This window comes from Corylus avellana, chromosome ca6 (assembly GCF_901000735.1).
Source record: "Corylus avellana chromosome ca6, CavTom2PMs-1.0".
Classification (NCBI taxonomy): Eukaryota; Viridiplantae; Streptophyta; class Magnoliopsida; order Fagales; family Betulaceae; genus Corylus; species Corylus avellana.
The window spans coordinates 24,025,888-24,041,647 of NC_081546.1; the positions used below are offsets into that span (position 1 = coordinate 24,025,888).

The window sequence follows — 15,760 nt, forward strand, 5'->3', positions numbered from 1 at the left end:
AATTTACGCATCTCTTTTAATGCACATTAAAGTTGTAGATGAACTTTTTATATGATTTAATATTCGTTTTTTTTTTCTTTTCTTTTCTTTTTGTGCTGAATGTTGTTATTATTGGAAGAATCTTTATCAAGTTATGGAGTTGCTACTATGTATGTTGTGTCTTATATGAAAAAGATGAGACTGAGCTTGCAACTTGCAAGAGACACGAGTTTATCATTTACAAAATTATAAAATAAAAATAAGGGTTAATTACCTTTTTAGTATCTAAGTTTTTTTTTTTTTTTTTTTTTTCCCACTTAAGTTTCAAATCGAATCACAAATAATACTTGACTTATGGAAAAAGACCAACGTAGAACTTCCGTCATATTTTGTCAGTCTAAACAAACAGAATGCCATGTATCATTACATATAAGGTGAGGTGACCGAACCACCCCCAATAACCAAAAAGAGGTATCCGAAAGCACCCACAAAGGCCTTGGGTTACAAATCACATTAACCATGCCTTGGAAGTGACTTTAAAAATTGTCATTTGAAAATCAAAAAAATGTGTATTTTTAAATTGCAAGTAAAATACATTTCAAAAAATACACAATTTTAAAAGTTAAACTGTAATTTTACCAAATGTTTAACTGCATTTTTAAAAATCACATTTTCAAATCGCACGCACATTTTAAAGTTAGTATTTTTAAATTAAACCTAAACAAACCTATAAGTTACAGGGGCTATACGGACGGCAATGATGCTAGAAACTGTAGCAACTGTTTCGGGCATGTTGGGAACCGGTAGGCATGCTGTTGCACTGCAAGTCACTAAGGCGTTTCGAGTACGGCGGCTGCTGGATCAAAGCCCTGCCGGAAGAAGCCTAGAATGAGCGCATGCACCTCATGACCTTCGTGGAGGTATCCAAGCCCAGGTGGTACGACCGCGCTCTTGTCCAACGCGTTTTCTTCGCCGCTTATTTCCACTGGCTCTCAATTTTTTTTTTTTTTTTTTTTTTAAAAAAATGCAGAACTTGGGAGTCAGAGGACCTGAGTTAAACATTTGGAAAAATTATAATTTGAATTTATATAACAAAAAATGCATCATATTCAGCCCAAGAGACGACAAATCAAAGGTGAGTTGGTAAGCAGATCACCGAAATCTATCGAGTTGGTGAAACCCCCACAATGAAGGTGCTATTACAGAAATGAATTTCTCCAGCATTTACAATAAATCTAATAAATTTACTCAAGAAAGTTCCTCATTTGTGACGAAAAATAAACACTATACAGGCAAGCAAATTATGCCAAAAAAAAAAAAAAAAATCACTATCTTGCGAATCAGAATGAGCTTATTATTTTTTTTTTTTAAATCACTCAACAATGCCGGTCTTGCAAGTTTAACACAGCATCTTCACAGCCAACTTACCTCACTTCCTCCGCTCAGTCACGTCATAGGAAGCAAAAAATATCCACCAGATTTTTCGGAGCAAAATGGCAGCACGCCCCAGCTAATCAGACAGATCATTCCTGTCTAATATATGGAGAGGAACTCAGTTCTGTGCTGTAAAACGAATCATCCCCAGTGATTCCGTACAGATTCTCATCCTTTTCTTCATCCCACTTGAGGACCTCCCTCGTGTACTTGAATGCCTCATCGATTGAGGTCCGCTCTCGAGCTCGCGTCTGCCCGACGAATAACTTTTCTCTGCTTAAGGATGAATATAGCTCCTTGAATTTGACTGCCACATAGTGGTATGCTTGCTGTGCCAGGGACTGATAATTGTGATGGGGCTTCAAGGGGCTGAAATCCCTGAACCACTCACAAGCTGACAAAGGAACTCGGTTTACCTTGTCTTCAAAGGCATCATATTTGTTCAGAAGGAGAACGAAAGGGGTGTCTTTGAAACAAGGGTGCCTCACCAAACTCTCAAACAAATCTCTGCTTGCTAGCAGTTTATTACGAAGAGGAGCAGTACCATGGCCCCACATCTGATCATAGTCACTCAAGGGAACACAAAATAGCACTGCCCTAACATCTTCAAACATTTCCAGCCATTTGCAACCATCATGTAGTCCTTTGGAATTTATGCGAATTAGTTGGTATCTGTGACCCAAATGAAAAGGAAAAGAAAATTTAAAAAAAATTATTGTAAGGTAGTTTTAGCATTGCAAGACAAAAGCAGAGAAAATATGCAACAATATATGTATAGAAGGAGAAAAGAATCGAGGTTTTACTTGGTCAAGGGAGGCAGGGATTCAAAGTTCTCATTGTATGCTTCAGACATGGGGCTTCTATCATCAAATGAGAATTCCATGAAGGAAAGCCCATTGCTCTGAGTGACTCCCTCTGCATATAAAATGTCCTTATCTGAAGGTTCATACTCATTGCTTGATATCTCTATAGCCTGTAAACAGCAACACACCAACATCACCAAGACTATTAATTTGTATGAAATATTGGATTTTTTTTTTTATAAATGCAGAAGGAAAAGTAAGTAGGCAAAGGGAGGAAGAAAGTTGAGACAAAATATACATACTTTGAAGAGGGAGTCGCTCAAAGTATGAAAATGACAATGAAGAAAATGACATTGACTACCACTGTACACAAAACTTTCACAAAGTTGCGCTAGGATTGCCTCTCAGCCATCTCCAACAGGCGACTAGGTCAACTATTCTTCTAGGCATACCCTAAGCTAACCCAACATGACCGAAAATAGCACTCCACAAAACATTGGCAATCTCACAATGGAGTAGAAAGTGATCCACAGACTCCCCTTTTCTCTTACACATACATCATCAGTCAACCACATAGATGTGTTATTTCCTTAGGTTATTCATGGTGAGAATCTTCCCTAAGGTGGCTGTCCAAGAAAAAACCGCTCACCTTTTGCCACCAAATACTCCTCCATGAGAAAGGAGTGCTATCATGAGGTACAAGGACGTTATAGAAAGATCTAACATCAAACATCCCTCTCATCTCCCTGTCTCAATCTAAAGGAATACAACAAATTAAAAAATGAGGCAAAGGTCTCTACTTCCCAATGGTGAGCTACTCTGATAAAGCTTACAATCGACTGGGGGAATCACTAGATAATTCCAAGTACTCTGCCATAGAAGCATCCTTTATGTGAGTCTATACAAATCTAGGAAAGTTTCCTTAAAGACCTAATCCCCACACCACATGTCATGCTGGGATCTATTCATGAATGTTAGGTTTTTAGTATTGGTTAATTCTAAAGACAATGGATGGTCTCTTACGTGCTTTTACCAGACAGCTTTGGTCATTCATCTTTCGCAACACCAACAATGGCTAATCACACCAAGACAAGTTATCAACCCAAACAAGAAGCAAGATCATTTACTAGCCCAACCACAAGGTAATCAACAGGACCACTTAATAAAATATTTAATTCCTAGGTATGTGTTAAGTATTACAAGCGCTTCAGTGCCCAACAAAGGCAAAATATAAAATATGGGTATGCTTACATCATGAAAGCAACTTTTTATTTTTTTCACATATGGCAAGCAGCCCAACCGTCCCTTGTTTCATAAGTTCACGAATGATTTGGCCAATACAACTGCAACCCCCCTTCCCCAGCGGGAACCTCTTAAAGCCTCATATAAGATCAAACAATGAAGTTTTTTTTTTGATAAGTATAAGATCAAACAATGAAGTTGAAACTACAATTTAGTTTCCACCTCAACCTATTAGCCCCTTTGCCATATATTAGAACACAGGATATCCAAAAAGACAATCAACAGAATCTAACTCTCAATTGAGGAAAGTGCAAACCAACCTAAGATTCCATAACCCACCCACCCATCCTCCATAAAACTCAATAAGAGTGCATACAAGCATCTTTGTCTTCTGCTATCAGGTACAGTCTGGAAACATCTCCTTCAAAGCAAATTCCCTACACCATACATCATGCAAAAACAAGCTCTTTTATCATTACCAACCAGAAAAGCAATGAAACCTAATAACATCTCCAACCCATCCTTATACTTCTCCAAAGACTACACTCACGGGTACTTCTCACTGATTTTGAATTCCACTTACCACACACTTCTCCATACTTTATGCCAGTAACCGTCTCCATAATGATCCTCTCACCAAATACCCATCAGTATTTTGTTTTTCAATGAAAATATATATTTCTCTGATAGGTAAACAGAACTGATGCACCATATAAAATTAAACCAGTGAAGTCACCCTTTGACCCTTGTTTATGGGAGAAGGAGATGCAATTTGATTAAAAGACTATATATTATAGACCACTATCCTCCCTTTCTTCTTGATTATATTCTTGGACTAAGAATTATTGAGTTCGTTACATTTGCATAATATGACAAACGAAAAAAAGGATCAGGGAAAAAAAGCTAAACCAGGAAAGCTGTGACCTATAACAAGTTGCAGGAAATCTGCAATATAGTTGCCAACAGAAGAAAACATGAATACATCTAAAAAAAAAGAAAAAAAGAAAAAAAAAGAGAGAACTTATGGTAATGATTACTTGCAAACCTAATGCATAGAAGGATAAAATAAGAGGCTCCTCAAGTATCTATGACTTCACAACGAAGCAAAGAAGATATAGTTAAGGCATACCCGATCTAAGAAATATTTGGCAACATCAGGAAGACAATGCAATTCCTCTCTTCTCTTGTATGTTTCCTGAATGGCAGGATCCCTCCAAATTTCTTCTACAATTGGAGCATATTCACGTGTAGCGGCAGGGAAGAAAGTATCCAAGTCTCCCGTAGCCACAATATCCAGTAACCAGTCAGAAAAATGCTTGAACTTTTGATTGATTGAATAGATGCATTGCTTGCTTTCATCAATTCCCCTTTCACCTATTTTCAGATCACAATCAACTGCTTAGTTCATTCTTGCTAAGAGCAAAAAAACCTCTAGGTACATGTAACCCTCTAGGTTCATGCAAAAGTTCATTCTTAGTTCATTCTTCCCAGGAAATTGTTAAATAGAAAAGAACAAAGAAGGAGTTAAAAGATATAAGAATACCAAAGCACTAGCTATGAATCGAAATCCTTTTTCTTTTTTTTTGATAAGTAGCTATGAATCGAAATCTTATAATAGTACAAGAACAAAATATAAATAATAACCACAAGAATCTTGAATATAAAAAAGATGCAGCAAAAATGGGTACCAAAAAGGAAATCACACGAGTAATCAATACTTTTGCTTCATCAAAGATCAATATTTCCACCATAAAAGGGACATACAATGTAGAAAAGAGTAAAATTTTAGACCTGGGGCAGGGTCTTCAGCATTCAAAGCAATAGCATTTCCCTCTATCAATGCTTCCTCTTCAAACTGCTCTCGTGCCTCAAGTACTATACTAAGATACTTGTACATATTGCTTTGAATCACAAGCTTGATATTCTGCAGCTCTTCTGGAGTGAACCTGTTCCCGTACAAAAACCTGGCCTGTTCATGAAAACAGAAATTCTGGGCATTGAAAGAAATGTGATACAGATTAAAAACTATAATGTGCTCACACAAAGAAATCATTTTATTGAATTGAGCAATAAAATTTTAGATAGCAAAGGCAAAATGGCATTAGCAAAGAACCAATCTATTGTCAGTACATTTTAAGTTTAAACCATTAAGCAGATGCTTGGCTCTTCTCAGATTCTAACTAACACTATGTTTATTTGAAGAGAGAGAGAAAAGGATATTTGGGCCCACCATAACCAATCTGCCCACAGTGTGTGGATTGGGGGAGGGAAACAAGTTAACAAAAATTTTGTGACAACATTTTTATTCCTGTTCTGAACAAATTATATCCTAACAGTAAAATTTGGCTTTACATTTAATATCCTTCCTTTTTCCCTTCCCTCCTACCAAACCATGAGAGGGGAAGATCCTCTCACTTCTCCTTCCTTCCTCCTACCAAACATAGTATGCAACATTATGTAGTACTAATATGTGGATTTCAACCAAAAACAGCATGCACTAATCACATAATCGAATATGAAGCTAATGTAGGCCTACAGTCAGAGTAAGAGAAATACTTTCTGATTGCCAATTGCCAATCAATAGGCATGTCAAAATGCACATCCGTTATAGGATAATATAAGGATTCAAACAGAAACAATTGGTACCCCGTTTGTTTTAATTACATCAATGAAATTCTTAAACATTGAATTCACTTACGACATTTAAATTAAGATGCGTACTGACATCAGCACCAAAAGAAAAAAAGATGATAAAAAATTTTTATAACACAGACAATATAATAAAGATGGCACAAAAACAGTACTTTTTCTCTTTAATTCTATAAAGGCACTAAAACATGTGATATACCTGCTTGAAGATGGTGCTGGTTCCAGATCCTTCCAACCCAAATAACAAAAGTTTCTGGACTCTTCCCTGCTCCAAATACTCGGGTACAGACCTACTCGAAAAATTAGTTGAATCTTCTTTTGCTCCATGAAGATTACTAGGTGGAACAGGCAATGAGAGTAAAGAACAAATGAAACGAGTGGACGCCTGCCTACCAAAAACCAAACTGCAACTGTATAAAAAACCAACGCAAGTCCATTTGTTGAATTCATAACATGAACCTGACAAGAGATATATCTAATTCACAGATATGAGAGAACCTTTCCCCATATATTCCCTTTAATGTTATTTTGACCTTCTTCCTCATACGATCCATCGTCATACACCCAAAAATGAGTGTCCCGCGGGCACTGCACCTTGGCCAGCTGAAGTCAATAACACACAAATCAAGTTCCAACGGTAATGATTGGGAAAAAAAAAAAAAAAAAAGTTCCAACACTATTGACAGCAAACCATAAGCAGAAACCAACTTTAAAAAAATGGAGCAACCTAGAAGTTCTCAAGCAACACTTCAACACAGTACACTTAAACCCCTATTCATATTTAAAGAAAAAAAAAAGGTTTAACATTAGAACTATTGTATAATCAGCTTTGAGAGATTTGCCTCTTAGGAATTTTTTTTTTGATAAGTAAACCGACAGTAAAAAGATTTGAACGGATTTGCCTCTTAGGAATTATGTATGATAACTTGAATATGATAACTATGAGATAGCTGTGCAATCGTAGTTCCCATTCGAATGTGACAACTTCAAACTGGTTTAATTGTTAACCAAAATCTTGACTTTTAAACATTGGTTTTCTCCCCATCTATATAATAAGCCTCATAAGCCACAAATTTCATAACACCTTGAGGCCATTATTTTGTGCTCTTGGAGAGTGCCTTTATCTTCCTACACCTTAATTTTCAAACCTCTCCTTAATTTCACTAAACCATACAAGACAACAGTCCGCCACCAAAGTTCTAGGTTGCAGATGAAGCTTTATTGAGGAAATGCCAGAGTTTTGCAGCTAACGCGGTAGAAGACAAACAGGTCGTTTGTTGGGTATAAGTCAGGTTTCTACTACAAAGTTTAATAAACTAATTGTAATTGTTTATTCTATAGTGGATAAGTTTCCTGGAGTTGGCTAACCCCAAAGCGGTTTTACTTTTGAAGAGTTCCTCAAGAGGTTTTCACTTCATTACCAAATTCTTGTGTCAACTTTATTTTATACCTTCTTGGATTTCGGTGATATTTTGTGTGGTTGAAAATTTTTAATTTGTTGCAATTGTTGTGATTATTGAGAAAACACTTATTCACTCCCCTCTAGGTGTTATATGGGGTCATTGGGCGTTTTTCAGGTCATGTGGCCTTGCTAAAAAATGGAAGTGCAGAAACAGCAAATAATGTCAAGCTTGTCAACTCTGGAAAAGGATTCAATGGCTAATGCCAGCTAATGGCCATCTTCTCGGTTCCAAAGGAATCATGAGAAGACTTTTAATGTACCATTGAGGAGAATCCATCGAGAGTCTAACTTAATTTTTTTGTTGACTGGCTTAATGTGCACTTAAGAAACATTTCAAAAGGTAGATGATGCATATTCTATTGTTTGTTGCAGAAATATATTGAGAAGGGAGGCTGGGGGGATGGGGGCATGGGGTGGCTGCGCCACGGATGGTAGTTGGCCAGACCTTTTTGAGGGCTTTCCCTACCAAACAAAATCTGAAATCATTATCTGTCCACCTCTATGTCACTTTCAACACGAGATTACTTCCATAAAAGAATTCAAGTCAACTTGATTTTCTAAGTCTCTTCCAACTGATTGTTTCACTTGATCCACATTGACCCTTTAGTCTTCTGAATGCATTGATATTAAATCTCTCAGTCAACTTGATTTTTCTAAGTCTCTTCCAACTGATTTTTTCACTTGATCCACATTGACCCTTTAGTCTTCTGAATGCATTGATATTAAATCTCTCATATTATATATGATTTGGAATCTTGGATGTTGGTATTGAAAAAATGTATCTCTGTTGAATTATCTCCACTTTCTTTCAAAAACACTCTTAGCTTTTGCATATATCTAAACCCCTCACATTCAACTATTTACAAAACATACCCAAAATGGCAAACCAGCTTGGAGCAGTGACAGAAACACAAATTCTTAAGGGGTAGGGCTGTATCAAAGATGTCCAGGTTCCAGGACAACTGGGTAGTGGCTGGAGGCAAGTTTTAGATGAGCTTCTTATATTGCACTAGGAAATCTCGATATAGTACTGAAATGAAAGCTTTTAAATTCATATATATAAATTTAATTTAATTTTAAAAAAATAAAAATTAGGAAACGTATATATAACCTGTATTGGTTGTTCCTTTATACCAGGTCATTACAATCATTTTGTGAAGTTTTGACGCAGCATATGAATCATTTATTACAATTCGTAAATAACAATACAAAAAAAAAAAAAAATCTGCTTAGGGACTCACATGGCTGGATAAATGGTCTAAAATCCGTTGACTCAATTTCACCATGATCAATTTTAACATATTCCCAACAGAGTAAGCTTTTGAGTTAACCATAAGTGCTAGTAAATGGAAATCGTGAGTACAAAGAGAAACACACATACCTTCAACACTCTGAGCTCAATCTTGGTGATCTCACGACCATTTATGTAAACTTTTGTGTTCCCATTACTCGCATCCTGCCGAAGCTTACCCCCAACATTCAATTTCGCACTGATCATTCTATCAGGCTTCTCTCCCTCCTGCAATCCAACCACTCAAAAACATATAAACACAACAAACCAATAAACACATACAAAAATCACAAACACCATCCAAATTCTCAAACCAAATCCTCCATTTTCTTTTACCTTTCCCCAAAGCCCAGAATCCTTATCGTACCAATACCGGCCAGGCTTCAGCTTCTGCGGCGGAATCGAACACCCCAGAAGCTCCGCCAATTCCTCCTGCCGCAACTGCTTCCCATTCACAACCAACTGTTCCGGCCTCAGCTGGTTCGCCGCGCACTCCTTCTCGGCTTTCATTATCTGCTTCACCTCCAAGGGACTGCAAACCCTTGCCAAGATCCTCGAGCTCTTCCCTAGCCCGGACCGCCTAGCCTCATCGATCGGCTGCCCAATGCAGCTCACGCACTTCCTCCCCTCCGGCATCGACCCCATCGCTTTCAGCACGCAATTGCCGCAGTACCTTGAGGCGCACACTATACAAGCCTCCCTCTCCCTCAACCTGTTCCCTCTCCCGCACCTACTACACACTCCTCGCTTCTTCCACGATTTTTTCTCGCCATTCCTCTCCACCGACATCGGCGACCCGAGCACGGACTCCGAGTACGTATCCGATTCGTCCTCTTCGTACTCCGAGTCCCTCGGCGTATTGAACGTCACCACCGGACCTCGCTTCCCTTCGACCACATCAGGTTTTCGCCCCGATTCCGAGTGCGGATCTCTAATGCCGTTCGCAAATTCCGATTCTCCGGTGCTCTGTAGCTCGAACTGAGTTCTCGAAGCCGAAGAGCATCTCTGGCTCTCCACTGGAGTGTTCAGCTCTTTGCTACTACTAAGACCTCCATTTCTCGCCCGATTGAACCTCCCGGCCCTCGGAATAATCGGCATGGCAACCGGAATAGAAGACAGGCCCGAAACCGAAGCCACCGAAGAACTGCGAATCGAAACGGAGTCCAGGTCCAGTGGATCAACCTTAGGGACTTCGTAGGAAACCGGAGGCCCTTGGTACTCGATCGCGATTGAGTAGTCGAGCTGCTCCTCATCCGGCAACGGCGCACCTGCCGGTAGCATCTTTCTCAGAGTCTCTTCCCACGCTTTTCCCTCTTCTCCCGCCCCTGCTGCTGGCTCTGACGCCATACCGGGGCACTGTTTGGTTCCCGAGAAAGCCCGGGAAAGTGAGAGAGAAAGTAGTGCAAGAGAATCAACGGAAAGTTCTTCTTCTTTCCGAGAGATAGAAAAGAAAAAAGTCAGAGGCGGTAGTGTTTGTGAGGGAGAGTTAGCGGAAAAGTAAACGGATCGAGTTGAGGAGAGCAAGTTGCAGTTAGATTCTGAATTTCTGATTATTATTTATTATTTATTATTTATTATTTATTTAATTGGTATAAAATATTATGAAGAATGCGCGTGTTTTCAGCAAATCAAGCTGCTGTACCTGTACATGCTGGCTGATCATTTATGTTGTTTGAAAGGCGTCCAAGGAGGCAGGTGAAGAAGGGGTGGATTTTTTCAATCCCACTAAAATTAAAATATGGAAGAAAGATCAAACACTTCTTCTTGGGGAGGAAAAACAAACAGACCAAAAAGGGTAAATCAAACAAATTATGATACAGTGCGTTAAAACTTATTTTTAAAAGCTAGTTTTGCGCATTAAACTGAAAAATAAATTTAACTGTTTAGTAGTGGGTGACGTCAAGAATAATGCTACGTAACTGTTACGTCAGTTTGTAATGGAGTTATAGTAAAAGCTATCATATGCCTAACAACCAATTCTTACCTGGTTTTGTTTTAAATTGGGTTAGAGGAAATCTTAATTTATAAAAATGACATGCGTTTTTAAAGTATGTAAAATTACATATTTTTTTAATAGTAGGGACAAAACTAAAAGAAATTTTACTAAAAAAATATGTGATTTTCACATGCTAAGAGTAAGTAACGCATATCATTTTTATAGATTGGGTTGAAAGAGTTTCTTCTAAGAATGTCAATTTTTTGACACACCCCGTGACCGGGATACGAAAATTATGGGGTTAGTGTTTGGCATAAACGAATTGACCCACTTTGGCCCGTTTATGAAATTATATATATTTTTTATATAATAAATACATGTTAAAATAGGTCAAACGGGTCGTGTTCATGTCGAAACGGATCAAAACAGGTTGTGTTAGGTTAGGTCAAACGAATTATACATGTCATGTTTGAGTCTAAATTGGTCAAATAGGTCAACCCATTTTGCAATCCTGTTTATTAAACGAGTCAAGTTGATCATGTTGGGTCACTCACTAGTCATACTCATGTTTAAGGGCCTAACACGTTTAGTTAAATAGGTCATGTTCAGGTTTAGCTTTATTGGGTTAGCCGGTCGACCCGAACGCAAACCTGACCCAACAACCCAAAAAAAAAAAAAAAAAAAAACATAGATTCTTGTATCTTACATATATGTGATAAAAGTGAAACAAGTACAAAAATGATCACGTAACCTCGAACAAGAATTGACCACTAAAAGAGAGATGGTCTAAATTTTTACAAAGCTCATCCACTTTTGATCCTACTTGAGTACACACTTCAATTCTTTAATTTCTTTCTTTTTCTAGTCTTTTCTCTTATTTCTTCTCTCTCTCTCTCTCTCTCTCTCTCTGTCTCTGTCTCTGTCTATATATATAAAAAAGAGGAAAGTCTATTTAACCCCCCTTAAACTACCACTCCAGTGACAATTTACTCCTCAAACTACCAAAATAATGACAATATATCCCTCCAATACTAGCAAAATGATGAAATTACTCCTATAAATTTTCAATAAGACAAAAATACCCTTAAAATTTGAAAAAAAAAATTAAATTTTAGTATTTTTGTTTTTTTTTTAGTAAGGGTAATTTCGTCATTTTGTTAAAATTGGGGTTACATTGTCATTGTTTTAGTAGTTTGAGGGGTAAATTGTCATTGGGGTAGTAGCTTGAGGGGATTAAGTAGATTTTACTCTCTCTATATATATATATATATATATATATATATAATTACAATTTGTTCCAATTGTAGGTTGTTTTCTACAAGGATCTTACGTGTATTTTCTTTACTTTTCATGGTTTAGACATGAATCATGTTAAGGGCAAAGCCCATAGCCATAATGTTTATTGACAAGATCCTTTTGAATTATCTAGAGATCAAATTGGTGTTATAACACGACAGCATGCTATCAAAATTGCTGGGATTTTACCCATTTTTTTCCTCGTAATGAATTGATTATTTGCAACATGATAGCACCCAATCAATTTTATTTGAATTGTTGAACAAATTTGTGTACATATATAGGGTAAATTATCTATTTAGTCAACCGGCAGTTTGTATTTGTACCAAATTGATCTTTGGAATACGAAAAAAGTATCTTAAAGATTTATAGGATAAATTATCTATTTAAAATGGTTCTTATGGTCAGCTATTTGATAGAAACCGTTCAATGCATATATAAATTCATGTCACAACTAATTGTTAATTGAAACGTAAGATAGTTGATACTTGTGTATGTTGTAAAATCTATAAATACGCCGAAATATTAAATAAAAATTGGCGCCAATAAGATAGAAAATGTGAATATTAAATAGAATTCATGTTCCAATTCAATAGAGATTATATTACATTATTCAATATTATTGAGAGGAGTCATTGTTCTCCAATAGGATTTGTGGGTGATTCCTAGTGAAAATCAATTGATTGAGGAACTTGGCTTGATTCATTATTCAATTAGCTGTGCTGGTTTGCTTAATCAGCCCATAAAGAGGTAACCCTTAAAATATTTTTTTTTTAAAAAAAAAAAAAGTCAAAAAAATACGAGTAAAGGTCAAAGTATCCTTAAAAAATTTGTTGGTAGACATTCCAATTTGACAACGATTGCATTTAAGTAAAATGAGAACAATGGAGAGGATTAAATACGTATCATCTATGTTGTCACGTTATTTAAATTTTGTAAATAATGTGGTACCATATACACACCGTTCGATGCTATAAAACCTAATCTTCACCAAGAAACGATTCCTCTGCGTTTCAAGTCTGATTCCTCAATGAGCTTGATGACAAGTTGCATGCGAAGAGGCAAATTCTATCCTAAGAATCTTTAAGATGCTTTGATACTCACAATAATCAATTTGGTTCAACTACAAACCCCATAAATTGAATGCCAAGTGTTGCATATTGTAGTAATTATGTGTTAAGAAATACAAATTTAACACATAATTACTCAAAATTACTAAAAATTTCAGTAACAAGACATACAGATTCACAATTTCCTTTTCACAAAATTTCCCAAACCAAGAAATACAACTTAAAACTTCATCATATGTGCAATCCCAACCCAAAGCAACTAATCCACCTACTCAGATCAAAAGAGACATGAGTGCTCCAGCTCCAAAAAAAACATGCTTGGAATAAAATAAAAAAACACTATATTTTAGTTTACAATGTGGCTGCTGGTAAAATTCCTCAAGAAAATGAGAAAAAACTGGATGACAAACATCAATCATATCTCCAACCCCAAATCATATCGCAATGAATCACAGTACATGCTCAATAGATCATACTCAATATATCTAGACTGTTAACTCCTTCTAAATCTGACAACAGTTCCTTTAAGTCAAAATTACACTCCAAGCTGTATTCCACACCTAAGTGTGACTCTTGCATATGATTTGAGCTCCCATGCAAGTCAGCTGCTGACTCCTGAAACTGGAGTGGAATATAATCCTCAAAGCAATCAGGTTTCTCATTCAAATTGTGGGTTACAAAATTCTCACAATTTTCTTGATTTAACTTTGTTTCCTCTTTTGGTTTATCGGACACACAAACCTCAAAACAGTCTTGTTTTTCCTTCAGTTCCTCAACAATCTCAGTGTTATTAGATGCTTTAACCTGATTTGATGAGGTTTTAGATGTATCAAAAGGCATTGAATCCACAACATGCTCAGGGAAGTTAACCCGGGCCAAAGGACCATATATAGCCCTCGCAGCTTTATCATAAGCATGAGCTGCTTCAACATCAGTGCCAAAAGTACCAAGCCAAAGCCGACTCCTATTTTTTGCTAGTGCACAAAACCGATTAAGCGGTTGCCGAATTTCGGCAACCCAGTTGCCCCAAGTCCTTTGTCTCACACCTCTATATTTACAATTCATGTTCTCAGGGCCGCCTTTTCCTCGCATACACCCCTTTTTCGAGCCCTTGGCTGGAACCTTACGCACCACTTTTCCATCTTTTTCGGAATCAACTTCATCATTCAATTTCTTCCACTTTGCTAGAGTCTCTGCTACTGAATCACTTTCACTTCGTCTCTTTCGTGATTTTCTTTGCCTGCAATCACACACCAATGCAACATGTTTAGTCCCTCTCAAATCTAATTGACAAACACAATGAAACACATTACTAAATCAAAATTCTTGTCATGCAATAACACCTGTGATCATCTAACACCTGTGATATGATCTCCTTCTATAATTCCAAATCTTTGTTTGTTGGACTTCTTTTCTAAATTATATCAATAATTTAGAACCCTAAACCTCCCAAAACAACACTAGAGTTATAATTAGCTTCTATATTTACTTTAATTCCTCCTCAAGTCACAGGCTTTTATAGCTGTAAAAGACGAATTAAACAAATGATGCAAATAGAACTCCTATTACTTTCTTTTTTTTTTGGAATTGTAGAACTCCCATATATATGACTAAACTAAGTGAACTACTCCTACTAAAAGAGATAACAAGCTACCTCTTTGTTTATACTAACGTAGAACTAGAATTCAAATTTATAAAAGAAGTCCAAGAAAGAAAGATTTGGAATTATCTATGGAAACCCACATGAAAAAAACAAGTCAAAAACACATGCACCGACATAATCAAACATAAGAAAACAGACAACTAAGATGATCAACAGAGAAAAATATTCAAGAAACAGAGGAATAGACTTATCTACGAAAACCCATACGAAAAATATTCAAGAAACAGAGGAAAGAAGCAAAAGGCTCATCAAAAAGACGCCTAACGTCGAAAAAAACCCTAAAAGAAGAACCCACCCTTCAGCCATCTCGTACTCCGGGCGCGTTCAACTTGGAATTGAAGGCTGATTTGTTTTTTTTTTTCCTCTGTGTGTTTCTCTGTTTTTGGCAAAGTTGTATTGCAGACTTGCGGTGCAAGAAAGAAGTTGTTCGAAGAAATAAGCTTACGGAGATGCTTATATATACTTATTTATTAGGCGAACTCTTTATACGGTGTTGATATTCCGCTTAAAAGACGGAAAACAAGCGTTTTCCTCTCCAAGCCCGTAATTGTCAACGGCCTTGTTTGGGAAGCAAGTTTTTTCAACTCAAACTCAAATTTTTTTTAAATTTGGCAATTTTTTAAACTCAACTCAACTCAAAAATTTTCGACTTGACTCAAAAATTTTCAACCCAATTACTAAAAATTAGGATAAAATCTATTTAACCTACTCAAATTACCACTTCAATGACAATCTACCCTCAAAACTATCAATTGTAACAATTTACCTTCCAAACTACCAAAACAATACTAATGTACCCTCAATACTAGCAAAGTGACAAAATTACCCCTATATAATTTTCAATAAGACAAAAATACCCTTAAATTTTGAAAAAAAAAAAAAAATTTAGTATTTTTGTTTTTATTTTAGTAAGGGTAAGTTTGTCATTTTGTTAA

The 15,760-nt window shown here is 36.6% G+C and overlaps 2 protein-coding genes across 3 annotated transcripts; both read right to left on the reverse strand.

Moving 5' to 3' along the window:
* Window positions 1-1,106: 1,106 nt before the first annotated feature.
* LOC132184119 (extra-large guanine nucleotide-binding protein 3-like) lies at window positions 1,107-10,387 on the reverse strand. 2 transcript variants are annotated; one of them, XM_059597625.1, is made up of 8 exons: window positions 9,197-10,387; window positions 8,951-9,088; window positions 6,606-6,710; window positions 6,307-6,492; window positions 5,250-5,448; window positions 4,588-4,832; window positions 2,217-2,386; window positions 1,107-2,085 (listed from the first exon to the last, which is right to left on the reverse strand). In XM_059597625.1, exons 1-8 carry the CDS (start codon window positions 10,205-10,207, stop codon window positions 1,503-1,505), a joined length of 2,637 nt encoding a protein of 878 aa, XP_059453608.1. In that variant the 5' UTR covers window positions 10,208-10,387; the 3' UTR covers window positions 1,107-1,502. The 2 variants fall into 2 exon arrangements, with proteins under 2 accessions (XP_059453608.1, XP_059453609.1); XM_059597626.1 differs by having other exon boundaries at window positions 5,250-5,427; window positions 9,197-10,386.
* A 3,237-nt stretch (window positions 10,388-13,624) lies between these two features.
* On the reverse strand, window positions 13,625-15,136 carry LOC132185415 (dehydration-responsive element-binding protein 2A-like). Its single transcript, XM_059599191.1, has 2 exons — window positions 15,121-15,136; window positions 13,625-14,402 (listed from the first exon to the last, which is right to left on the reverse strand). Exons 1-2 carry the CDS (start codon window positions 15,129-15,131, stop codon window positions 13,625-13,627), a joined length of 789 nt encoding a protein of 262 aa, XP_059455174.1. The 5' UTR covers window positions 15,132-15,136.
* Between the last annotated feature and the right edge of the window lie 624 nt (window positions 15,137-15,760).